The 27,208-nt window shown below is 45.7% G+C and overlaps 2 protein-coding genes across 2 annotated transcripts in view; both read left to right on the top strand.

Moving 5' to 3' along the window:
- Nucleotides 1–3,031: 3,031 nt before the first annotated feature.
- On the top strand, nucleotides 3,032–18,871 carry Fam53c (family with sequence similarity 53 member C; the record flags this gene model as incomplete). Its single annotated transcript, XM_008834294.2, is given in 5 exon segments — nucleotides 3,032–3,052; nucleotides 6,088–6,313; nucleotides 6,712–6,769; nucleotides 13,807–14,591; nucleotides 15,890–18,871. Coding segments are annotated over 4 exon segments (1,179 nt in total). The 3' UTR covers nucleotides 16,148–18,871.
- Nucleotides 18,872–20,854: 1,983 nt separating this feature from the next.
- Kdm3b (lysine demethylase 3B) overlaps nucleotides 20,855–27,208 on the top strand; it is a 73,285-nt gene continuing 66,931 nt past the window's right edge. The window contains exon 1 of the mRNA XM_008834293.3: nucleotides 20,855–22,262. Coding sequence (XP_008832515.2) covers nucleotides 21,711–22,262 — 552 coding nt within the window. The 5' untranslated portion in view covers nucleotides 20,855–21,710. The remainder of the gene's footprint in view (nucleotides 22,263–27,208) is intronic.

The raw sequence follows: 27,208 nt of genomic DNA, 5'->3' as shown, positions 1-27,208 counted from the left end.
GTTAAAGCTAAGAGTCCCCCTCCGTTCTGCCCCTAATTCGGACCCTTCGACCACCTCCTTGTGTCCTGTTGTGGTAAAACAAAAGCCTGTTCTTCCCCCTGATGAGAGTGTTCCCGCTGATCTGCTGAGTGAGAATCCCCCTCCCTACCACCCTCCCCCGCAGGCCGCTGCGGCTGTTCCAGATGAAGTCCCAGCAGAAGGACCGGAGGTTGCTCCCTCCCCCATTGTGGGGCGACTCAGAGAAAGAAGAGGACAGGGAGATTCCTCACACGTCCTGCCCCTCCGACTCGCAGGAGGGGAAGGAAACCAGTTTCAGTATTGGCCCTTCTCCGCTTCAGACCTGTATAACTGGAAAACTCATAACCCGTCCTTTTCCCAAGACCCGCAGGCCCTAACGGCTCTGATAGAATCTATTCTCCTTACCCACCAACCCACGTGGGACGATTGCCAACAGCTCCTGCAAGTCCTCCTAACTACGGAGGAAAAGCAGAGAGTCATTCTAGAAGCCTGAAAGCATGTCCCGGGGGCAGACGGGAGACCAACCCAATTGCCAAACGAGATCGAGGCTGCCTTTCCCCTCACCAGACCTGCTTGGGATTTCAACACGGCTGAAGGTAGGGAACACCTATGTCTTTATCGCCAGGTGCTTGTAGCGGGCCTCCAAGGGGCAGGAAGATGCCCCACCAATTTGGCCAAGGTAAGATCAGTAATGCAGGGAACCGACGAGCCGCCCACTGTGTTTCTAGAAAGACTTAAAGAGGCATATCGGAGGTACACTCCCTTTGATCCAGACAGCCCCGAACAGGAAGTAAGTGTTTCCATGTCTTTCATATGGCAATCAGCTCCTGATATTAGGAGTAAGCTCCAGAGAATGGAAAATTTGCAGGGGCAAGGTCTTAGAGACCTCTTGAGGGAGGCAGAGAGAATTTTTAACAAAAGAGAGACACCAGAAGAAAGAGAAGAAAGACAAAAAAGAGAGGCAGAAGATAGAGAGGCAATGAGAGATTGAAAGCGAAATAAGGAATTAAGCAGAATCCTGGCCACAGTAGTAAGAAAGGAAGATGAGGGCAGAGTAGAGAGGAAGGGAGATTGAGGGCGTGTCCAACTAGGGTCAGACCAGTGTGCCTACCGCAAGGAAAAAGGACACTGGGCAAAGGACTGTACCAAGAGAAAGAAGAAACAAAGGAAAGACAGAGCTGAAATCCTTAACCTTGATTAGGGAGGTCGGGGCCAGGAACCCCCACCCCGCCCAGGGATGGGAGGATGAGGATCAGAGACCGACAGCACGTTCCCCGACGTTGCACAGCACGCCCCCGGCCTGACCTTCGTCTCCACCCCTCCGCTCTGTCCCCTGTCCAGAGTCATCATGGCCTTTTGCCCTCAGTTGGCGCTTTTACTTTGGAAAAACTACATTTATCGCAGGAGACAGCCGATCCAGCTACTCGAGGAACTGCTGTGGCCCCTGTTCCTGTTCTTCATCCTGGTGGCCATTCATCACTCGCACCCCCCAGTAGAGCACCACGAATGTCACTTCCCCAACAAGCCACTGCCATCTGCAGGCACGGTGCCCTGGCTCCAAGGACTGATCTGCAACTTAAACAACTCTTACAGCAATACCCCTGCCTCTGCTTCCTGACTGCTGGGATTTCAGATGCATGCCACCAACACCACACCTGGCTTCCACCTCCACTTTTGATTAATATTTCACTTTTTCTCTAATCTTTTTCAGTCTGCAATCTTGGCTCCTATTTCCTCCCTCACCAGCTCAATGAGGAAGATCTCACCACTAACTCTACTGCTGTTTTTCCTGTCCCAGACTTGAGTATGGCGCAAATCTTTAGGGAAAGCAAATGTTTTTTAGGGGTTTTCTGTTATGTGTAATAGTGAAATGACTGGAATTACTACTCTCTTAACAATTAAAAAAGAAATCTAAAACTCTGTCCAACAAAGTAATCACAGTATGAAAGCATTTGTTCAAAACTTTTTTTTCTCCTTTGTTTCTTCTTAATGTCAGCCTAGACTCAAATTTATAGAAGAGCCAGAAACCTCTATGGAATCTCTTCGCGCACTTACATCAAGATTCAGCCTTTTGAAAAAGGGCTTAAAACTTTGACTGAGGTGGGAGGTAATGGTAGTGGTGGAGACTTAATAAAAAGGTGGTTTCCTGTTCCTGAAGAGGAAATACAGTTACTGTCGACATCGTTTCCCCATTTGTCAGCTTCCTCCCTCCCTTTCTGCCCAAGGAGGAAAGTGGTCCAGCCCGTAACCACCATACTCCGCCCTTGATGTCATAATCACAATCCCATTACCTCATCCTGCTGGGGGGGGGAGGCTTATAGGGAAGGGAAGGAGTGAGTATCTTTGGGCCCTCCTCATTTTGGGTGAGGGCAAATCCAAGTGGTCACTGTCCCCGCAACCGTTATAAATCCCGGGTTTATAAGGTTCCTGCAGATCAGAAGGGCTCCAGGGACTCAGTGCAGGCCCTTATCCGCGCTTGGACTACATTTCCCAGAAGCCTTCAGGCCCAGGACCGGTCCTTTGCCAGGGGAAGGGGGATTCTTTCAGAGACGTGGCTGTATCGGAGCTGAGAGGAGAGCAGGTGAGAAGCACTGTAGCTAATTCTGTTTCGCAGCCCGAAAGGAGTAAGCGGCTTCAGCTGGGTTCATGGACGGATGAAGGGAGTGGGCAATGGCTTTGTTTACCTTCATCCGACATGGCTTCCCCCACGGCTTTTAGGATGTGCTTCCAACTGGGCCGGTCCACTTTCCGCGATATTTTGGAGGGGATGACTGGTTAATGAGGCAACCATCCCATCCCCAGATCGAAGCTCTAGGCTTGTCCCCAACCGCTGCATTCTGAAAAGACTTTCAGGAGAGAGTACATGGGGCTCGGGCCTCTTGGGGCGGCTGAGATGCAGTCTACAAGCGAGGGATACCCCCTCACTCTCCTCCGGGGCCATTTGGTTCACGCCGGCGCCTTTTAAGGGCACCGTGGGGCGAACGGAGCGCTCAGAGCTGCTCCGGCCGCGGCCCTGGGAGCTGGAGGAGCCGCGGTAGGTAGCGGAGGGCAGGTGGCGCTGGGGCCTCGGGGCGGGCACCTCCACCGTCCCTCCCTCCTTCCCTCTTTCCCCTCCCCCAGGTCAGCGGACGGCGCGGCTGGGCCTCGCAGGCCGCCTTCGCGGGAAGAGCTCGGGACCCGGTGGGGGAGGGGGTGGCGGAGTCCAAGTCCCAGACCCTCCCCATCTCTGCGTCCTGAGTTCGCTTCCCGCGGTCTGAAGGAAGAACGCGAGTGGAAAGAGGAGAGCGACAGTCTCCCAGAGCATTGCCCCCCCCCACTCCACCCCTAAGGGCCAGTGGATGCCCCATGCCCCACCCCGCGGGGACAGGCAGGGCAACAGAGGGAGAGGTTGAAGATTAGAAGGGGCCTAGCCGCTTGCTTCTTCGTCGGGGTCGGGGGGGAGGGGTGGTCCCCACTTGTCACCCCTATCCCCATAAGAACCATATGGAAGAAGAGCAATCAGATACCTACTTGGCTTTTCTTACACCTCCCTGCCTTGCTCATGTTTTCCTTTAGTCTTTCCCAGAGGTGTGGGACTGGGACCTGGGGAGGGGGGTCCCCAGGAGATCTGTGACTCTTCCTTTTCCTTGTCCTGACTGGATCCTTGGTTATCCAGATTTCAGCCTAACCTCAGCATCCTTGAAACACAAGTGTCAGGGGTTACTTCTGTCCAATAGGAGATAGAGTGTGAGGGGTGTCTAGTCTTTATTTTAGGGGACTTGAGGTGGAGGAGATCCTTGGCTGAGAGTTAGGTAGGCCTGGTAGGGTTGCTGGGAGGGCCTAGCGGCCTGCTGCTCTGTAAAGAGCTGAGCCTTGTGCCAGTTGTTAAGCTGAGAAGTTTTAACTTGTTTAGTGAATATTGAGGGCTGTCTACCCTTCAGATACACAAAATGGAAGGGGAAGGAAGGCCGCCAGAGAGGGCTTCTTACACTTTTTTTAATGCCTGCTTGAGAAAGAGGAGGCCCCTTGCGGAGCTGGTTTGCCTTCTTTTGTGTCCTGGTTTGATTCCTTATGGCTTCCGTTGTGTTCCCCCTCTCTGCTTGGCCTGTTTTAGGAAACTCGGGCTGAGAGTATCAGTTGCGTGGTGGTAGTTGCATTGTTCCAATTACCGCTGTGTGTGGCCACATCCCAACAATTAAAATGCAGAAAAATAGAAAATCACTCTCATCACTTGATCCTGGAAAGGCCTGGGAGTTTGCTCTCTGTCCAAATGCCTTAAGAAAAGCTTGAAAGTTTTTTGTTTTTGTTTTCTACTCCCTACTCCTCATGGCTGGTGAGTTTGGGGCCTTGGGTCGCTAAGAATAAAAGTATACACTTAGGTTCCCTTCTGGCTCATTTTTGAGGACAGAGTTAAGAAAGTAGAAGCAGAAGTGATTCAAGCTTTAGCTTCTCCCACAAGAACACGGGAAGCAGCTGAGGGAGTTCTCAGGAAGCTGGAACTTTGTTTCAAGTGGTAGTAATAATTATGCATGAAAATGATAGTTAACTGTAGTGATGATTGACTTCTCCCACATCTTTCTTCCAGAGAGCTCCAAACACATCCTAGGTACTTCTTTGCTGTTTGTTGCCTTTCTCTGAGGTGGGAATGACACCCTCTTTTTTGTAGAGGGTGGTTCCCCCCCACAAGGTCACAGACAGAAGAGCCATCTTGGGTTCTTGGGTGAGCAGGTGAGAGAGAATAGCATCTAGCCAGAGAGATAGACCCCACTGTGTTCTTGATTTTGATGATGTCATCACTTCTGGCACGCCAAAGCTTTGAAGAGCAGCAAACAGGAGAGATGAGAAACTGCAGTCTGTGTGGACTCCTATTTTGTTTTTATAGGCCATTGATATGCTTTTGCACATTTTGATATTTCATGTTACCCCATTCTTGTAACAGAGTAAGATTATTATACCCATTTTATACATAGGTAGATAAGTATGTTAAGTGGTTAGCCAAAACTGAGCAAATTGCATTACTTGGTGGTGGTGGTGGTGATGTTGTTTTTGGTTGGTTGATTGGTATTTGAGGGAGGGTCTCGTGCAGCCCAGGCTGGCCTTGATAAACTCCTTATCCTACTTCCTCCTACTGAGTGCTGGGATTATAGGTGTGTTGCCACTGTTCGTGGCTCAAGACTTCAATTTCTTGATTGATTGTTCTGTCTACAAGTTAATGCTCCTTGTTCTCTTTGGTGAGCTATCTACCTTCTGGTCATTTATGGAAATAGGTAGAACAAAAGATTCTAGGTTAACTGCCTCTCTTCCCCTGAGCAAGACCCCTCAGGTATGTAATTGTGTGAGATTTTGAAGCTTGTTCTCTGATTAAAAATTAGCTTGCTTCACTCAGAAATTGACCATAATAAAGATTATTGATTAATTATATACATGCTCTTTGAGTCAGAGTAGGTAAAACACTTAGCTGAATTAAGTCATGGAGTTGTTTTTAGTATCTGTAGAGTTGAAATGTAATAAGAACTACTCTAACCATTTCCTGTCTTCTCATTGTAAAAAAGAATATCCACAGTCTCTATTGGAAAGTAATGTTGCATTAGCTGTTCAGGCCATAGGAGGATATAAAATCCTATTCATTCTGGTCTGAAGCAAAAAGAGATACCTACAACCATTGCTGCTGCTTGTACTGTATTTCTGTGGTTTAGGAGAAGGGTTCTTTCTTGGCTTCTAGCCACAAGATAAAGAAAATATTGTGCCAGTCAGTATAGAACTAACCATTTGGCATCTTTCTCATTTGAGCTGTTTTCTAAGTGGTATTGATATTGTAGGTAGAAACAACAGAGTATAAGCCAGGTTAATGGTAAATAGGTTTCAGTTTGCTTGCCAACTCCAGTTTATTTCACTGAATACCTGGTGTGCCAAGTTCAGAATGTTTCTGAAGCTATCTTTAGGCTTACCAGGAAAGAGTTGTAATCAATTAATGATGTCTGCCAGAGGCCTGGAATAGGGGTGCTGTAGTATGTATGCCATGCATTCTCCATCTCTGGACCAGGTACACCTCTAATATTACTTGGGGGCTGGTCCCTCTGTAATTGGCAGACTCAGCAGGCATGACTGGAGAGGGAAATCCCAATGGTGCTAGAATGGTGCTGCAGTGGCAGAAGACGGCTCATGAGTGAGGTCTGGAAGAACAACAGGGAAGACATCATTTGCTCCAAAGTGTGCAAGTCAAATCCTGGGCAGAAACATGATAACTCTGATCACTGAGCAGCTACAGAAGCAGACTCTGGATGAGCTGAAATGCACACGCTTCAGCATCAGTCTGGTAAAAGACCAGTCTTTCTGCTTCTTCATGCTCCCTCTCCCCCTTTTTTTCTGAGACTGTTGCTACTTCTTTACCCTTGTCCTGTATTGTATGAAGCATCATACTTGTACTAGAAGAGCCCACCAAAGCTCAAAACCCAACCCAAAAGGAAAGGGCAGGATTTTTTTTTTTTTCCAGTGAGAAAAAAGGGACAGTAAAACTTGGGTGGAGAAGGGTTTGTGATGTTGGAAGATGTGGATTGTTTCACTTACTAACTTTGGGAAGACAATAGGAAGAGAACACTTAGGAGTCTCTGACACCCTGGTAGCCCATGAACTACAGGAAGAATTTAAAAAGTCGCTTTAGAAATTTGTCATTGTGTCCTGAACCCAAATAATGATGAATAATCTCTCTCTCAGCCTTTGCCTGATCATGCAGACATATCCAACTGTGGGAACCCTTTCCAGCTTGTATCTGGTAAGGCATCTATGTTTTTGTATATATTTGTGTGTGCCTCTGTCCACACATTTCTTTTACTGATTTCTAATGGTGTATGAGTGTTTTCCTGCATGTATGTAAGTGCACCCGTGTCATGCAATGCCCGTAGAGGACAGAAGAGGCTGTCGGATTCCCTGGAACTGGAGTTACAGACAGTCATTAGCTGCTATGTGGGTGCTGGGATTCGAACCTGGGTCTTCTGCAAGAACAGTGTTTTTGTTTGTTTGTTTTTGTTTTTTTGAGATAGGGTCTCCCTGTAGCCCCAGCTGTCCTGGAACTCACTATGTAGACCAGGCTGGCCTTGAACTCACAGAGATCTACCTGCCTCTGCCTCCCGAGTGCTGGGATTAAAGGTGTGCTTGGCTGTTTGTGGGAACTTTTTTAATCTAATTGTTTTGGATTTAAAAATACTAACAAAAAGGTTATGCTGATGAAAGTCATCCTCTCCTGTCTCCAATCCACTTGGCTTCTACCACCTCCCTAAAAGTGACTTCTGAAAGCTGTTGCTTATTTGATAGGGCAGGTGCCTAGCATGTATGAAGCCCTTGGCTTATCTCAGGAACTGAGGGTATTAAGGGGTGGTAATTCCTGTTATTAGTTTCTTTACAACATTTTAATTTATTTATGATGTATGTACATGTGTATACATGCCACAGCACATATGTGGAGGTCGGAGGACAATTTTCAGGAGTCAGTTCTCTCCTTCCACCCTTGAACTCAGGTCATGAGCTATCTCGGTGAACCAAAAATTTCCTTTTTCACATTTATTTGTGTGTGGGCATGTGACTGTGTGTGTGTGTGTGTGTGTGTGTGTGTGTGTTTGTGTGTGTGGTGCAGAGTGCCACAATATACATGTAGAGGTCAGAAGACAACCTGCAGGAGTTCGTTCTCTTTCTGCCATATGAGTTTGGGGGCTTGAACTCTGGTGGCAAGTGCTTTTACTTGCTGAGCCTTCTTGCCGGGCCCTGTTAACTTTTTATTTATTTATTTATTTATTTATTTTCAATTTTATTTATTATTTTTATTTTATGTGTGTATGTGTATTGCCTGCATGTGTATAAGTGCATCCATGTCATGCAATGTCCGTGAAGGACAGAAGAGGGCGTCAGATCCCCTGGAACTGGAGTTACAGACAGTTAGCTGCCATATAGGTACTGGGATTCCAACCTGGGTCTTCTGCAAGAACATCCAATGTCCTTAACCACTGAGCCATCTTTCCAGCTTCACTAGTTTCTTTTTTGTTGTTGAGACAGGTCTCCCTAGCCCCAGCAGGCCAGGCTGCCCTCCATCTCATAGAGATCTCCTTGCCTTTGCCTCTTAAGTGCTGGCATTCAAGACATGAGCTACCACACCTGGCTTTTAACTATTTTCTTGTACATACACACACATATCCACTAGGATTTTTTTTTTTTTTTTTCAGTGCTTGGGATTAAACCTAGGGCTAAAATATGCTAAGTAAGCACTTTATTACTGAACTATAGCTCCAGTTCTCTGTTTCTTTTTCTTTGAGACAGTCTCATTAGCCCACTCTGGTCTTGAACTTGTAATATATGTAACTGAGGCTTATCTTGAATTCCTGATCCTCTGCCTCTACCTCCCAAGTACTGGGATTATAGGTATGTGCTACCATACCCAGCTTACTTTTTATTTGGTGATAGGGTTTTTCCAAATTGCCCATAGTTGCTTTGAACTTGTAACCTCCAGATTACAGGCCTATGTCACCAGGCCTAACTCAGAATTTCTGATTTTTCGGCTGGGCATGATAGCACACATCTTTAATGCTACATCTTTAATTCTCTAAACCATGCTGTTGGAGGGAGAGGCAGGCACATCTTTGTGAGTTTGAGGCCAATCTGGTCTATATTGCAAGTTCTACATCACCTATGACTCCATAGTGAAACTCTGTCTCAAAAGAAGTGTGGTAGTGCACGCTTTTAATACTAGCACTCAGGAGGCAGAAGTAGTGGAATCTCTGAGTTAAGGCTAGCTTGGTCTACCTAGTGAGTTCCAAGCCAACCAGGGCTACATTGTGAGACTCTGTCTCGAAAAAAAAAAACAAAAACAAAAACTGATTTTTAAAACTACATTTATTCATGTGTATATATACCATGGCCTGTGACAATCAGAGGACTACTTGCAGGAGTTGGTTCTCTCCTTCTGTGTGGGTCCTGGGAATGATTTCAGGTTTCAGGGTTGTCAGCAAAGCACACCCTTTACCTACTGAGCCATCTTGCTAATTCCAGAATTTCTTATATAAACAGAAGTGAATATAAAAGTGTATGTTTAGATTGGAGAGAGAGCTCAGCAGTTAATAGCACTGGCTGCTTGTACAACAGACCCAGGTTCAGTTCCCAGCACCCCATAAGACTGCTCATAACCGTAACTACAGTTTCCAGGGATCCGAGCTCTCTTCTGACCTGAGGGCGTTGTATGCATAGGTGTACTTGCAAATATGCAGGCAGAACACACATACAATCAAGAAAATTTTTTAAAGTAAACATATATTTGTATGTTGTATACTACATGCCATTCTATACTTTTTTTTTTTTTTTGGTCTATTAAAGTATATTTAAGTAGTTTCCAATTTTTTCTTTTTTTTTTTTTTGGTGTGTATGTGTGAGAATGTGGCATGTGTGTGGGGTGTTACATGCATGTGTGTATGTGTGGGTAGAGAGAGACCAGGGGACAACAGGTGTCCTGTTTTACTCTCCACCTTATTCTTTTGAAATGGAGTCTCTCTTGAAAGTGGAGCTAGGCTGGCATCCAGCAAGCCGCAGTGATCCTCCTCTCTTCCCTTCTACAGTGTTTGTTTACAGGCACATGTGTGCCTGGCTTTTTAACTCTGTTCATGCAGCAAAGTGCTCTTACCAGCTTAGCCACCTTTCCAGTCCCCAGTCTTCTGTTCTTCACACAGAACTGTGGTGAATAACTTTATACATAGGTCATTTTTCTTTTCTTTTTCTTTTTTTGGTCTTTTTGAGACAGGGTCTGCCTGTAGCCCCAGCTGTCCTGGAACTCATTATGTAGACCTGGCTGGCCTTGAACTCACAGAGATCCGCCTGCCTCTGCCTCCAGAGTGTTGGGATTAAAGGCGTGCACCACCACACCCTGCACATAGGTCATTTTTCATATGTGAAAATATGTCTGCAATGTGAATTCCTAAATTATAAATTCAGGGACCTGTGATCATGGGCAGACAACTAGAAACTCTCTAAACCATGCTGCTGGGCTGTTATGCATCTCATTTTCTTTTCTGGGGTACCTGGCATGGGAAGTGAGTTGCCAAAGTATTTCTTTCATTCTCTTTTTCTCTTACTAAGTACTTGTTGAAAGTCAGGTATTATACCGTCATAAGGATCCATGATCCCAACCCTTATAAAGGTTAGTAGGGGGAAGAATTATTAACCAAACACTTGTCATCAAATCTGGCTTCATATACTTGTGACTTGTTCCATTTCTTTTCTTTCTTTCTTTTTTTTTTTTTTTTTTTTTTTTTTTTGTCTTTGGTCTTTTTGAAACAGAGTCTCCCTGTAGCCCCACCTGGCCTGGCACTCATTATGTAGACCACGCTGGCCTCTAATCTCACAGAGATCTGTCTGCCTCTGCCTACTGAGTGCTGGGACTAAAAGAGTGTGCTATGACACCTGGCTTTTTTTTTTTTTTTTTAATGTGTATGAGTGTACTGCCTGCATGCATGTATGTAACTATGTTCATGTTGTGCAGTATCTGAGGAGGACAGAAGAGGGTGGTGTCAAATTCCCCTAGAACTGGAGTTATGGATGGTTGTTAGCTGCTGTGTAGGTGTTGGGAATTGAACCCAGGTCCTCTGTAAAGGCAGCTGGTGAGCCATCTCTCCCAACCCAGACTTGTTCCATTTCTATAAAATTCTAATCAGGGCTTGAAATAGCCCTATTGTTCCCTAGTGAGCTGTTTCCTCCAAGATCACAATTTTAGGTGGTGTGGGACACATTTGTAATCTCAGCACTTGGGAAGTAGAGGCAGGATAAGAACTTCAAGGTCAGCACTGGATACATACCAACTTTGAGGCCTGCTTGAACTACCTGAGACCCTGCCTCAAAAAACAAAGAAGGGATAGAGCTGGAGAGGTGGCCTAGGGGTTAAGAGCACTTGCTGTACTTCTAGAGGTCTAGGTTTGGACTCCCAGCACCCACATGGCAGCTCTATCTTCCTCTACCAACCTTTGTAGGCATTGCACACAAACCAGTAAACATACCAGAAATCAAAACACTTTATAAACATAAATAAATAAATCACTTAAAAATACTTCTTTTTTTTGGTCTTTTTGAGACAGGGTCTCCCTGTAGCCCCAACTGTCCTGGAGCTCACTATGTAGACCAGGCTGGCCTTGAACTCACAGAGATCTGCCTGCCTCTGCCTCCCAAGTGCTGGGATTAAAGGTGTGCGCCACCACACCCAGCCAAAAAATCTTCTTTTAAAAAAAAATTTATATTTTATTTTATGTATGTGTTATGCTTGCATGTATATAAGTGCACTTGTGTCATACAGTGCCTGCAGGGGACAAAAAAGAGGGTGTCAGATCCCCTGGCATTGGAGTTATGGACAATTTTTAGCTGCCACTTGGGTGCTGGTATTCAAACTTGGGTCTTCTGCAAGAACAACAGTGCTCTTAACCCCTGAGCCATTTCTCCAGCCTCTTAAAAATCCTTAAACAAACAAAGTTCACAATTTTTGGGGGTCTGGGAGATGCCTCAGTTCATCAAGTGCTTTTTGATGTAAGCATTTGGATTTGAGTTCAGATTCCCATCTCTCACCTAAAAACTAAGCATGGTGGCACCAGTCTATAATCTCAGTGCTAGGGAGGTAGAGACAGGCAAATCCCTGGAGCTCATGGACCAGCCAGCCTCCAAAAACTAAGTGCAGGGGGGATGTATCTGCAGGGATGGATTTACAGGTAGGTGCTTGTCAACAAATGAGAGCTCTATTTCCAGGATCTACTTGGTAGACAGAACTAGAGAACTGACTTCAAGTTGTCCTCTGATCTCCACACACGTGGCACCCTGTGGCACTGGTGCGAGTGCACTACACAGATAAATAAGGTAGAGAGTGAAGAAGGCATCTGATGTTGACCTCTGGGCTCAACATGCAGAGGCTTGTGCACACACCCACAGGAGCATGTATACACAATACACATACAAAAAAGTCACAGTTTGGAGGCTGGAGAGATGACTCAGTGGTTAAGAGCACTGACTGCTCTTGCAGAGGATCCAGGTTTGATTCTCAGCACCCACATGGTGGCTAACAACCATCTGTAACTCCAGTTCCAGGGGCTCCAATGCCGTCTTCTGGCCTCTATGGGCATGGCACAACAAGGGTGCCCTTACATACGTGCAGCCATAACACTCATACACATAACAAAATTAAATTGTTTTTGGTCTTTTTGATTCAGGGTTTCTCTGTAGCCCCAGCTGACCTTGAACTCAAAGATGATGTCTCTGCCTCCAGACTCCTGAGTGTTGGCATTAAAGGTGTGCACCACCACGCCCAGCTTAAAAATAAAAAATTTAAGCCGGGCGTCGTGGCCCACGCCTTTAGTCCCAGCACTTGGGAGGCAGAGGGCTACGAACCATCCTTAACTCCAGTTCAGGGGAATCTGAAGCCCTCTTCTGACCTCCGCAGCACTGCACAACACGGGTGCACTCACATACATAAAAAAAAAAAATTAAAAAATAAATAAATAAAAAATTTAAAAAGTCACAGTTTTGATTGGAATGCAGTGAGGATCATTCCTTTTAGCCCATTTCACTTTCTTTTGGTTCCTCTATCTTTGGTGGGGATAGGGAGGTTGGTTGGTTGTTTTTGAGATAGAGTCTCATGCAACCCAGGCTGGCCTAGAACTCAGTTCAGATCCTCTTGCTGGTGTCTCCAAAGTGCTGGAATTATAGGCCTGAATCATCACACCCAATTGTCCCCAAATCTGTTTGGCTTTAAAAGAAGGCCCAAGGGGAAGGGAATCAGAGTATATGCACAGGAACAAAAGCAACATAAAAATCTTAGGGTTTCTTAAGCATGTGTTCTGCTGTCAAATTTTCCTTTCTTGAGAATAGAAGTGATTGCTTGACCTGCTTGGTAACTTACCCTTGACATCTTTGCCTTCTGTCTTGGTCCTGTTGATACACGAGAAAAGGGCCAAAGGAGGAGAACATAGGCCTGATTTTCAGAACTCAGGCTGGGAGTAGGGAAGGGTGGGTTATAGATAGGGCTAATGGAGTGGATTGGGCCTGAGCAGGGCACACATACATGTAGGTTCCTCTTGACATACTTTACCTTTGACAGGATGTGGTAGACAGTACTGAATTTTTTTTTTTAATTTTATGTGTATGAGTGTATTGCCTACATGTAGATAATTGCATCCGTGTTGTACAGTGCCTGCGAGGACAAAAGAAGCTGTCAGATCCCCTGGAACTGGAGTTATGGACAGTTGTTAGCTGCCATGTGGGTGCTGGGGTTCGAACCTGGGTCTTCTGCAAGAACAGCCAATGTTCTTAAACGCCGAGCCATCTCTCCAGCCCAGTACTGAATGTTTTATTCCATGATTCCATGTGGTTTTTTTTTTTTTGGTCTTACTGTGACACAGTTTCCCTATAGCCCCAGCTGGTCTAGAACTCACTATGTAGACCAGGCTGGCCTTGATCTCACAGAGATCTGCCCACCTTTGCCTCCTGAATGCTAGGATTAAAGGCATGTGCCACCATGCCTGCTGTGGTTTCTTATGTTGAACATAGTATAGCATATAGTGGTTAAGTTCAAATCCTGCTTTCAGTTTGATTGCTACATGATTTGGGGCAAGTTATTAGACTACTGTCAGTTGTGGAAAAAAGGATATTCATAATACCTATTTTATAGATATTTGGGGGAAAATATATGAAATGCTCAGTACATTACGTGGCACATGTTAGCTATTATTAATATTTTTTATTACATTACGTGGCACATGTTAGCTATTATTAATATTTTTTATTACAAATTCATTCCAGAAGGTGCTTCCTGGAGGGGCCTGCCTCACTGTTCCTGTGCTGAGTTCCAGGACAGCCTCAACTTCAGCTACCATCCTTCTGGCTTGAGCCTACACCTTAGACCACCCAGTCGGGGCACCTCTCCACAAGAACAACCCCTCTCCCAAGTACTAAGCCCTGAGCCCCCAGACCCAGAGAAGCTTCCTGTGCCCCCTGCCCCTCCATCCAAGAGGCACTGCCGCTCTCTCTCGGTGCCTGTGGACCTGTCTCGCTGGCAGCCTGCGTGGCGGCCTGCCCCCTCCAAGCTGTGGACTCCCATCAAGCATCGGGGAAGTGCTGGAGGGGGTGGGCCGCAGGTGCCTCACCAGAGCCCCCCAAAGAGGGTCTCCAGCCTCAGGTTCCTCCAAGCTCCCAGTGCCTCTTCTCAATGTGCCCCAGCCCACAGACCCTACAGCCCTCCTTTCTTCAGCCTGGCCCTGGCTCAGGATTCCTCTCAACCCTGTGCCACCTCTCCTCAGAGCGGTTCCTGGGAGAGTGATGCTGAGTCCCTGTCACCTTGCCCACCCCAGCGTCGCTTCTCCCTGTCACCCAGCCTGGGCCCACAGGCAAGCCGTTTCTTGCCCTCTACTCGGAGCTCCCCTGCATCATCCCCAGAGCTGCCCTGGAGACCTCGAGGTCTCCGCAATCTTCCCCGAAGCCGCTCACAGCCTTGTGATCTGGATGCACGCAAAACTGGGGTCAAGCGGCGTCTAGAAGAAGACTCCCGGCGCCTTCGGCCTTCTTTGGATTTTGACAAGATGAATCAGGTGGGACTAGTAGATGAGAGGAGTGTGGCTAGGAGTGGGAGGATGAGTTAAGCTGTTTTGCCTCCTTGGGAACTCTTCTGTAATAGCTTATCTTAGGATGACCATTCTGGGTTTGCCTGGGACTATTCCAGGTTTATCACTGAAGGTCTTCTGTCCTATCAAATTAGTCAGGCCTGAAGTTCCAAAGAAATTAGGGTGAGACATTAAACTTTTCAACAAGGGTCAGTAATTGTCCTGCTAGAGGCACTTTCCTCTGAGAAAAAGCCCTGTCACCAGCTCCCTATTCTTCCTTATGCTCAGGACTGGTTTTGTTTGCTACTCGCTCTTCACTGCTTCATTGGGCCTTTGAAGGCTTAAGCAAGACGAACAGTGATGTTTATGAATTCAACAAATACTTTTTTACTTTCCTAGTCATAAGAACAGCTGTATATGCACTTGCCCATGTTTTCCATATTTTTCTTTCTAGACCACTAGATTACAGGCCTCTTTGAGAGTTTGTTCCCTTAGTCGTTTAGGGAACAGGAAGCATTCACTGAAAATCTATGTACTTGACTTTGCTTAGGCACTGGCAGAACAGACCAGCCAAATATAGATGGTGTTCCTGCCTGCATGGAGTTTATAAATTAGTGTCTTTTTTGTTATTGTTGTTTGGAGACAAGGTCTTGCTAAGCAGCCCAGGTTGGCGTCAGCTTCCTGAACTCTTGAGATTTCAGGTGTGCACCACTATGGCCCTTCATAACTTGTTTTGTTTTTAAATAAGTCTTTTCTCTTTAAAAAAAAGATTTTAAAACTGTGTGTGAGGGTATGTGCAAGTGAGTGCAGGTGCCCTCAGAGGACAGAAGAGGGTATAGGATCCTCTGGAGCTAGAGTTACAGGTGATTGTAAAATACCCAATATGGGTGCTAGGAACCGGAACTCAGGTTCTCTGGAGAAGCAATATGCACTTTTAACTGCTGAGCTATCTATCCTTCCCCGCTACCCCCGCACCCTCATTATAGCTTCTATTCTTTTTTGTGGTGCTTGTCATTGAACCTTGGCCATGCTGTGCAAATGTTCTACCACTGAGTTAAACCCTAGCCCCTAAGCTTCTATTCTTCAATCTGATGAGAACTGTAGGCTCTGCTCAGAGAAATGTACGTACATGTATACTAAATTTTCCAAATTCTATCAACAGTTTACCAGCCTCATCTGAAGCCTAGGATTTTTGCCTTCAAGTATAACTGAGAGGTGCACTTCGAAATATACCTTAGGAGACTTTGGGAAGTTAATATATTTGTCTTAACTTTGTTTTTTGACAGAAACCATACTCAGGAGGCCTCTGTCTCCAAGAAACAGCTCGAGAAGGCAGCAGCATCTCTCCACCGTGGTTCATGGCCTGTAGCCCACCACCTCTCTCTGCTTCCTGCAGCCCTGTTGAGGGTTCATCCCAGGTGCTGAGTGAAAGCGAAGAGGAGGAAGAGGGGGCTGTTCGGTGGGGACGACAGGCACTAAGCAAGCGGACACTGTGTCAGCAGGACTTTGGGGACCTGGACCTGAATCTGATTGAGGAAAACTAAAATTGAGAGGCTACTTCCTGGGGCCACACAGACTGATTGTCATATGGCTACTAACAAGTGTGAAGGCCCCAAGGCTGAGAGCCCAGCCTGGGAAAGGGGGTGAGTGGAGGGCTCCGACTCAGGGCAGCCGAAGTCTCCTCGCTCCAGCAAGCTCGACCATGCCAAGAGACTGGCCGGGACAAGATAAACAGAGCTGGTGGCGGGAGGGACATCCCCAGAGCAGACTCCCTGTGGCGGCCCTGAGTGTGAGTATCCCTGCCCCTGAGAAAGCAATGGGCAGGGAAGGAAGGGGTCTGTTGACCCCAGCTCGGGGAATTTCACTAGCCCCTTTGCTTCAAAGGGCACTTGTGTCTTAGAATTTGGCCAGGGTTGGGGGGGTTCGTTCAGCCTCCTTGGAGAAATTGTGTGAGTGTGTGTGCGTGTGTGTGTGGGAATATACTTGAGGAAAGGTGTTTGTGTAGCCTTAGGGAAGGAAGGCAGTTGCTCCTTTTAACAGCAGAGCATCAGGATACCCCCAGAATCTTGAGTTTTTAATATGACAGTGGGCTTGTTCAAGGAGTCGAGGAGAGGGGGCTCCAAATTTTCCTTTTGTCTTACTAGCTCTGGAACCAGGCTTATAATCCATAGCATCACTTGCTCTGCAAAGGGTTCTCTGTTGGGGTCTAGCAGAGTCTTTTAAGTGCTGTAACCTCAGCTAATAGTCTTTTTCTCAGTCCCACTCTCTCCCACTAGATAAATCTAGTATTGAGGGTTTGTAGGAAGATTGCCACATTTATTCTGAGCTGATCCTTTTGTTTTCATCAGATTATCTAAACTATTGTATACAGCCTGCCTTGCTTGTTCTCTGAGTGCAAACATAGACCACTGAAGCAGAGCTGAGGGGCTCCCTCTTTTCTTCACCAGGGGACCCTTTCATCTTCTGATCGATAAGAGACAAGGTTGATCACCAGGATATATTGAGGCAGACCTGCAGCAGGAGCAGTGATATTCAGTCCCCAGCAGCCCTGAGCCCACCCAGCAATGCCTTTTGAAAGCTGGTTGTTGAGAAACCTGTTCTTGCAAGATCTAGGCCCATAACGCTCTCCTGACCTGCTTGAGAAAGAGGAAGGGTGTTCAGCATTTAATAGTTTGCTTGTCTTCCACTTTTGCCAGGAAATGTTTATTTGCCTCTAATTGGCCCTGAGAGAACCCTGGGGCTCACTGAGGGATTGGCTGAGGATGTGTAAAGCAAAGGCTGTGAGAAGCAGCTGGGAGTTTGTTGTTGGATTGAATTTCCTTTTTTGTTTCTCGCCCACAACTTGAGCCAGGGTAGCAGGTCCCAGTGGCTACAGTGATGGATTTAAGGATTGCAGATACCTTTGTAGCTGGCATTGGTGGATCTGCATATAGAAGCTGCCACTACTGTAGGCTTTTTTAGAAGACCCTGCATAACCAAATTGGACCTGCCCTTCCCATTTTTTACAAGGGCATTTTTCTGTTCAGTTTCCAGAATATCTTAGACCTCAGTTCCTCACGTTTCAGAAGACTAAGGTCTGTGTTTTTTCTTTGTGGAATTGAGCCTGATGTTTATTGCTTCTCCCACATATTAGCTAGGACTACCACTGAGGCTTTAGCCTCCTTGCCTCCACTTCAGGGGAGGTGCCCGTGTCTTCTCGAGCTTGTGGCCCTCAGAGGCTTTAGTTTTCTAAGCTCTTCCCTATCTCCTGGCTAGTTTCCACATACTATCACTGGGCTACCAGCCTCTAAGGGCCTAAGAGAGGCTCTCTGGAGAATCAGGAAAACTGAGCCCAGGAGTTACCCATCCTCGTTTTCATCCCTCCTCTGGTTCTTCTCCCTCTTTGGTCCATAATTTCCCTAGTGCCAGTTTATCTCCTGGTGCATCCTCATCCTGGGGCGCTCTGCTGCAGGTTGGCAGTGCCAGCTTTTTGTAGGTCCTGGCAATGCCATTAGGGTCTCTGCAGGTCCTAAGCTTAAGTGAAGGCAGTAGTTCTGTCACCATCCTAGCTTTCCCCAAACCCTAGGTCACCATCTTTAGGAAAGAAGGCATACAGTCATATTTTAATTCTATTATTTTAAGTCTGGAAAGTTAAACTAGTCAGAACTATCATTTTGCTTCCAAATCTAAGCACCTCTGGCCCTGGAACAAGCCTTTTCAAGAAGTGAATTATTTTGCTTGATACAATAGATCTGTTCCAAAAGTTCTATGTAAACCAAATGCTTACTTTTTTAAATGCATTTGGATTGCTGACCATTTAAAAGCAGCCTATGATTGCTTCTTTTGTAAAGCAAGCAACCTTCCTGTACTTTGTTTTAAATATTTGGGTTTTCACATATTGGGCTTACTCAGAGTGGAGCACACCTCCAGGGCTTGTGGCTGACACTGAGTAGATGTCTGCATCTGTGCTGCGTGTATGATGTGGCTGGCCAGTAGGTGAGTATTCCTGCGTGTGTGAGTGAAGCCACTCCCAGGCTGATGCTCTCCTCCTGTGCCCGGTGACTGCCCAGTGGCAGCCCCAGCTGCCCTTCACTCCCACCTGCTGCCAAAGTCCCTGTGCTAATGGGATTACAGAAACAAAAAGTGGAAAAAAAAAATTTTTCGTAAACTTTGTTTTATATTAAAAAAAAAAATCCATAAGTCTGTGTGTGTTAAAACATGAGGTTCTGCCTCTGTGGCTGTGTTTGAAAAAATAAAGTTTTATTAGAATAATCCATTTTCCCAAGCAACCTTGTGTACTATAGTGTCTTTTTCCCTTTCCTACAGGAGGGAGACCCTAAAAAAAAAAAAAAAAAAAAAAAAAAAAAAAACAGGGCAGAGAGAAGGCCACTAACTTTGTTGTTCCTTTCTCTAAGACATGACCAGGCCATTCCAAAAGGGCAGTATATCTGATCCCTAGACCCTTTATGACCATAGCAGATCAGATCCTGTTGCCTGGGAGTCTGTCAATCTGTCTTGGTCCCTTTTCCCTGGCACTTAACACATGTCGCCTCTTCCTTGTTATCACTCTCACTTGCAGCTGATAGAAGCCACAGGTATCAGTACATTCCAGTTTCCTGAGAAACACTTGATGGTACATTTAGAAACTTGTCTAGGTCAGTTCATAGGCTGTGGGTGCTGGGGAAGAGAGTGGGAGATGACAAGGAATCCCTTCAGAGTTCACTGCTACATGCTGTATCCTAGAGAGATGGAGATTTAATCATCAGAATTCCAAAGATCTGGGTAACTTCTCCATCCTAAAAAGACTGTTTGCAAGATCATTCTAATATCAAAGCTCTTTTGTCTTAGAAGATACTTTTCCTAATGCTTCTATTTGGATTGTTAATTTGCTGAAAGAAATTGTGTGGCTTACATTTTCAGACTTTTCTATTCCACCCTTTCCTCTTACCCTAACATTTCTTTGAAAATGTGTGGGTGAAATATAGTTGCTTAGAGATCCAAGCATGAGTTTCTGTCCTTAAAGTTTAGCCTTTCTTTACCAAGCAGCAGTCAAAAGTTGCTTAGCTTCAGTCCTACTTTCCTGCTTCAAATTGTGGTACTCATCATTGAATACCAATGAAGTATGCTGGACAGGATTGACATGACTACCTGAAGTAGAAACATTTGGATGTAAACCTACACTAGTGAGTGGGAGTTGTCACTTGCCCTTAAAACAAAGGTGTGGCTTTGGAGATGGGTTGAGTAGGGCAGAGGCATGTGGTTAAAGAAGCTTTGAATTACAGCTTTTTTTATCTTTAAAACTTGTTTCACCTGCTTGAGCAGGGGTAAAGTTTGAACATCTAAAATGACTTTATTCCTCTTTTTTTGAATTTTATAGTTGGTTTTTAAATTTTTGTTTTGTATTTTTGGTTTTGCCTTTTGTGGTCCTGGGGACCAAACCCAGGGCCTTGCACACATGCTAGGTGAATATTCCTCCCGCTGAATTACATTGCCAGCCTTGTAGTTCTGTGTGTGTTAATCATTTTTCATTGCTGAAGTCCCTTATTGGAAAGAGGTAAAATTTCTATGAGGGCTAGGGTTTTGTTTTATTCAATTTTTTTAAATTCAGTTTATTCATGTTTATTTTGTTTTATTGTGGCCTCAATACTTTGGAAATATCCCGATACATGAAAAGCTCCTGTCATATTTGTTGAATGAAATTCTCTGTTCTTTCTATCCCTGAGCTTAAATATGAAAACCAGCCTTAGACACTGGAGCAGTGATTAAAGCTCTCTATGGGAGAAAAATCTCAGTAGTTAATTTTTGTAAAAAAAACTGTAGGTCCTGTATGAATTCATCCCTGTTTTCCTCCAAATAATTTATGGACTTTGTGTTCTATGATTTATCTCACCAGAAAAACATTTGAGTCAAGGCCTGAGGTTTGCTGTGGGATAGTTTTGAGTAGGGAGGAAATGTTGCCTTGGTGCTCCATAGAGTTAGTTCTAGAAAGACTTCCCTAGATGTTTTGTCTTATATAACTAAAATTGGTAGTTGGTGTCTCCCAACCCAGTCTTTACCACAAGAAATGTAGATCAAGGGTGTACACAAGGAGATAACTAGATAGACACCTTGGAGAAAAATAACCCAACTACTACTTACCTTTCTGTGGGACAGATCAATGAAAGAAATAGCCACTTTTGGAGTAACAGTCATATATTATTACTAGACATTTTATCTTTGTATATACTTAGTCTATATATTCAAGAGACTATTGGAAACATGATGGTCTGACATTACCAACATTAAATGATTAGTTTCCCATAGTGTATTGTGAATAACAGTCTAGCCAAAATCTCAGCATCTGCCCTCTCTTACCACCTCCTTTTCTAATTGGGATTAATCAGTATGTCATACCTGAAATCAAATGGGTATTAGTGGACTTCCTTTACCTTTAACCCCATTACTTCCATGGTAAATTGAAGTGTGGTCTCCTTCCAATTTACCTGAAAGTTAATACTTAGTCTTCTTTTGGGGGGGGTCTTTTTGAAACAGGGTCTCCCTGTAGCCCCAGCTGGCCTAGAACTCACTATGTAGACCAGGCTGGCCTTGAACCCACAGAGATCCACCTGCCTCTGCCTCTCAAGTGTTGGGACTACAGGCATGCGCCACCACGCCTGGCTTACAACACCTAGACTTAATAATATTGGCAGACTGGAAAAGGGAAGTGGCTCTGTGGGTTCAAGGAAGAACACCGAGATGTTGGAGGCACATTAGTCTTTAGCCAATGGAAACAGCATAATCACATCCAATGGCTGTAGTAATGCATTGGCCAATTGGAAAGGCAACCTATGAAGTACTGGTAGTGTAGAATAAGATAGCATTATGTTACCCGCCAATGAGAAGGAAGATAGAATGTCCTGTGGACCAATGGGGTGAATGTTTCTTAAAAGATGCTAGGGAGCAGAACTCATTTTCGGGGTAGGATATAATGGAGTATTGGGGTTAGTAAAATCTTAGCTCAAAACACTCATCTTCTAGGTACCTTGCCCCTCATCCCTCAACCCCCTAAAAAGTCTTAGGTGTTCCAGGAGAGTAAACTTAAGCTTCTCAACATGTGACCCGCTGAAGACTGGGGCTAGAAATGGTGCCATGGGGGACTCAGGACCCGCCCACTTCCCCCAGTCCGCGGGCGAACCTGCAATTCCCCTCCTGGCCGCAGGGGGCACTGCAGGTCCGGGGGGAGGTTGGGGCGGAGCGCCGCGAGGGGCCGAGAGCTGCCGCCCGGCTCCGGAGCGCTGGGGGCGCTGTGTGCGGCCCGGGCTGCGACTCCGCTCCCGGCCACGGGGGGCGCTGCGCGGCGCCGGTGGTTGGTGGTGGTTGGTGGTGGCTGTTGGGGGGGGTGGGGGGGATCGGCGGCCGCGGGTGGTGCGGAGGGAGGCCTTGCGGGTGGATCGGGTGCTCGGTGGAGGTGGTGGGAGGCAGCGGGCGGGAGCGCGGGTCCGGCTGGCCCTGGCGATGGCGGACGCGGCGGCCTCCCCGGTGGGCAAGCGGCTGTTGCTTCTGTTCGCGGACACCGCGGCCTCAGCTTCGGCCTCGGCCCCCGCGGCGGCGAGCGGAGATCCGGGGCCTGCGCTGCGCACTCGGGCCTGGCGGGCAGGCACGGTGCGGGCCATGAGCGGGGCGGTGCCCCAGGACCTAGCGGTGAGTGGAGGCTGAGGCGGGCACTCGAGGCCGGGGCTGCGGGGCCTGTGGGCGGCCTCCCCGGGGGCCTTTGTGAGGGGGGTGGCGAGGTGGGGGTGACCCAGTTCTGCGCCCCCGGATCTCCTCAGCGCCCCCCGCCGGCACCCCGGCACTGAGCTCTGGCCGGCGTAGCTTCCGCGTCGGGGTGCGCGCCCCAGTTTCTCTCGGGGGGCGGCCGGGGTGCCAGGATCTGCTGCTGCTGCTTCTAGCCGGCAGGCCCCGCCTCCTGGGCGACCCTTTGCTCGGCGTACTCCCCCCCTACACGCCTTCAGAGCAGTCTCTCGAACCCTGGATGCCCGGGTCCCGCTGAATTCGGCCAGAAGACGCGAACCTATGGTCCCCAGGCCCCCTCAGGAGACCTGCTCCGGGTTCGTTCCTTCCGGAGCCCGGAGTAGGGCCGGAATGTGGGCAGTTGTGGGAGGCACCAAGGCTGCAGTTGGAGCTGCTCGGGGCTTTTTTATCTAGCAGTTACTTCCTTCTTGTTTGAGCCAGGCTCGGCCTGGCGGTCCCCAGAAAGGCCAGCTCTCAAGTCTGTCTTCTAGCTCCCTTCTCTTGGCGCTTCTGGGTGACAGGAGCTGCACTTGTGCCTTTTTGATAAGTTTGAGGTCTGTGTTAGTAGCCGAATGAGGCTACTGACTGGTGCTTTTTGCTTCTTGTTCGGCTACTCCCCTAAACCTTGGGAGAGATTTTGCTTTGAAACTTTGTATTTGGAGCTTGGTCGCTTGACTTGGGAGTGTTTTGTGATTAAAGTTGCTTAGTAAAAGAAGTTAAATAGCATTCAAGACCGTGATTTATTTTTGTTATTGTGGAGGCAAAATACTGTCTTTCAATTTTGTCAAGCCTCTTTATTTAGTTCCTCTTTCTGATAACAGCCCTAGCCTCTCTGGTAGATAAAGCTATGGAAAATGGGGCGGGAAGGGTATTTTGGAATTAATGTAATAGATCAGCAAACAGAAAATATTCCTGATGAATTTGCTTCTGCAGACATTTTACTTCCTAAACAGGGACGCATTTGTGAGATCTGGGGATAATTTAGGTTTCCAGTGTTCGTTTTTTCTTCCAAGTGGTCAACAGTGTGTCAGCCCCCCCCCCCCCCACCAGTCTTCATGGGTTGTTTGACTTGTGCCTGGTTTAGGCTTTTCTTCTGCTGCTTCAGTCACTTTAAGTATTCTTCATGCTGTATAAGAAAGGCTGCTAGGATATTTATGAAGCTTTAGTGGAGTGAATTTGTAAAAAGAAACCGCTAATGTAAGGAGGGTAGGGATGATAAATATGATGGAGATTTCGATCTAAATTCCTCGCCAGCTTACTTTCGGTGGACTGCTGGGATAATGGGGAGGTGTCCTCTGATTCTTTAATTGACTCCTGGAAGCAAAGCATTCCTGAGATCCACCCTATGCGCATACTTTGACCTGAGGCATAGTCTGCCCTAGCTTCTGTTTTGGGATTTTACTTTGCAATTCTTCCAATGGTGGTTTTCCTGGTTTCCTCCTTCAGATGAATTGGTAATGAGTTCTGCACCTGAAATGGCTACCCTTTCATTTTTGCAGTTTGCTGGATTCCTTGAGGACTGAGGTTTTTGAAGTTCACTGAGTGCTGGACACCTACTAGGCTAAATACTGATTAATTTTTTACCAATTGGCCCATGGAACTGGGTTTTCCAACCCTGTAAAAACTTGCAGTGATTCTTGGAAAAGCAAAGCAAAGTGTTCTCACAGCTATGCTGAGGTCTTGCATGGGGCCATGTGAATATAGGAGCAAAGGCAAGTTTGGGTTTTGCGAATACATTTGTGCTTGTCTTGTATATTTATTCAGGGGCATAGATAAGAAACAATCACAACAAAATTCAGTCTTAAGAATTTTTTTTTAATCAGCTTGCAAAATGGCTCAAGAATTGCAGTTACATTGAGGTTCTATTAATGACAATGATTAGTAAAGGATTAGAATTTACCGTTTTGTTTTCATTTTTTCTTGACGAATTTCCTTTGGACTCTGGGCATGTGGACCTTTCCAATTTGCACCACACATTGTAGTAAACACAGCTGTCTTCCAATCAAAAGTGTTCTTCCTGTACTCAAGGGTGGAGTTTGCAAGCAGCTGGCTAGTGATTGGGCAGATTTTCTTTCAGTTATGTTTAAGATGTTTTCAGACGTGCTTGGTTTTGAGTAATGCATAGCAGGGCGCCCCCTGTTAAGGATGAGTAATTGAGGGTTGGATGAATGAGTTTCTGAAGTGATTGAAAACACATTTCTCAGTTTTAGCTCCATTAATACCCTCTTCCTAAATACTTTTTGATCAAGAAATACTTCAGAATATATACTACTGGTATATTTAACAAAATTTTTTTTGGAAAAGAGTACCAAAACCGCATCTTTAGAAGTGATATGAGAGAATGAAAATCAATGTGCTATTTATTGGAGGATTTGTTGATAAGGGTCTTACAGTAGGTATCTTCCTTCACTCGTAAATCTCTTCTAACAAGCAACTACTGGTATTTTTAGCCAGCTACAAAACCAACTTTCTTCCACTCTGCCTCTCCTGGAATAGTGACTTTGTCTTTCAAAGTAGGCCTTTTGTGTTAAAAAGACAGTTGTTTTTTTTTTTTTGTTTTTTTTTTTTTTTTTGTCTTTTTTTTTTTTTTTTTTTTTTTTTTTTTGAGTCACAGTCTCCCTGTAGCCCCGGCTGGCCTGGAACTTGTTATATAAGACCAGGCTGGCCTTGAACTCAGAAATCTGCCTGCTTCTACCTCCCTAGTGCTGGGATTACAGATGTGCACCACCGCTCCAGGCTTAGTTTTTGGACTTTTATGCATTTATATTTAGTTATTTCCTAACCTAGTGGTACACTTGGTTTTCCATGTAAGTTGCAGGCTCCTTGAGACCATCACATGTGTATAATATATACACACAAAAATACCACAGATTTTGAGTTTTGTTTGAGACAGAGTCTCTCTATGTAAAACAGGAAGGCCTTGAATTTAGAGATCCACCTGCCCCAGTCTCTTAAGTGCTGTGATTAAAAAGTCTTTACCTGGGGCTGGAGAGATGGCTCAGCGGTTAAGAGTACTAACTACTCTTGTAGAGGACCTGGGCTCGATTCCCAGCACCCACATAGCAGCTACGAACCGTCCTTAACTCCAGTTCTCGGGGAATCAGAAGCCCTCTTCTGACCTCTCGGCATTGCACGATATGGATGCACTCACATACATATAGGCAATACATTCGTACACATAAAATTAAAAAAAAAAAAAGTCTTTAGCATCACTCCTACCTTCTCTTTTCTTTTAAAAGTAAAACTATTTGCAGAATGTTAAAGCTATGCACCAGAAAACAAAGCAATCTCAAACCTGCCAGTTCTACCTTACTTTGGCGTGTGGTAGTGGTGTGGTACATAACTGTAATTCCAGCACATAGGAGGTGGAGGCAGGAGAATCAAATGTTCAGGGTCATCCTTGGCCATATAGAGAGTTTGAGGCCGCTAGTCTGGGCTACATAAAACCCTAGCTCAAAAAAAATTTTTTGTCTCTGCAAAGGATTGCTTTTTTTTTTTTTTTTTTTTAAAGCAAATGATTACTAAATAATATCTGCAGCCTGCTTTGTAAATTTTAAATTAACATACCATGGGCATTAATAATTATATATCTAATTAACACTTCCCTCATTCTCCCAATCCTGGTGCTGAAGGTGGATTCCAGAGGCTCTATACAAGCTAGGCAAGCACTCCCTTTGTTTTGTTTTTGTGTTTGTTTCTGAGACAGGGCTTTAATATGTAGCCCTGACTGGCCTGGAACTCCCTATGTAAGCCAGGCTAGCCTGAAAGTCACAGAGATCTGCCTGCCTCTGCCTCCAAGTGCTGAGATTAAAGGTGGGCACCCACCATGCCTGTCCCCCTCATCATTTTTGGTAATTCATGTTCTATAGAATGAAAATGCCATGATTTATTCTTTCTTCCTCTTGCTGGACATCCATATTTATTTTGAGGGGACACCGTTGGTATACTTGTTTATTGATGTTTTTGTTTTATAATCTGGGTTTTATTTGTATATTTTACCTATGGAGGAATGAGATTGTTAGGATATATAGTTTTATTTCATTAAGTAATGTCTGGTTATTTTCCAGTGAGATTGTAGCATTTTATACTCTCATCAAGAGTGCATATAGTGTTTGTTTTCCTTCATCTTTGTTGTCAAATAATATTGCCAGTCTAGAAGGTGAAAAATAATAATCTAAGGTTTTCATGACTTCTGTCTGGTCTTTTTCTGTGTGTGTGTTCCCTCTGTCCTTCCTTCCTATTTGTACATATTTTTTGCTCCTTTGAGAAAATCTGTTATCGCTCTGAGTTCCTTATATGGATTTTAACTCTTATTAGCCTTCATGTTTTTCTCGCTATACAGAAAAAATATTAACAGGGTGTGGTGACTCAGGTCTGTAATCCCAGTGTTTGGGAGACTGAAGCAGGAAGGTTGATTGGAGTTTAACGCCAAACTGAGCTACAGAATGGGACCTTATCTCAAAAAAACATAAAACAGTGTCGGGTGTACGCCTTTAATCCCAGCACTCTGCAGGCAGATCTCTGATATTTCCAGGTCAGCTAGGGCTACAGGGAAACCCTGTCTCACTAAAACAAACAACAACAACAAAAAAAAAACAAAACAAAACCAGAAAACAGCTGGGCATGGTGCCTCATGCCCTTAATCCCAGCACAGAGATCTGCCTGCCTCTGTCTCCTTCCTGAGTGCTAGGATTAAAGGCATATGCCATCATGCTGGCTTTTATTTTCTATTTCAAGACAGGGTGTTACTATAGTCCAGACTGGCCTTGAATTTCTAATCCTCCTGCCTCTGGAAAAACTCTCAGGTGACTTCTTTTTTTAATGCGCGTGCGTGCGTGCGTGCGTGCGTGCGTGCG

Source organism: Nannospalax galili, unplaced genomic scaffold (genome assembly GCF_000622305.1).
Source record: "Nannospalax galili isolate Female #2095 unplaced genomic scaffold, S.galili_v1.0 scaffold856, whole genome shotgun sequence".
NCBI classification, from domain to species: domain Eukaryota; kingdom Metazoa; phylum Chordata; class Mammalia; order Rodentia; family Spalacidae; genus Nannospalax; species Nannospalax galili.
This window is presented reverse-complemented; position numbering and strand designations above follow the sequence as displayed.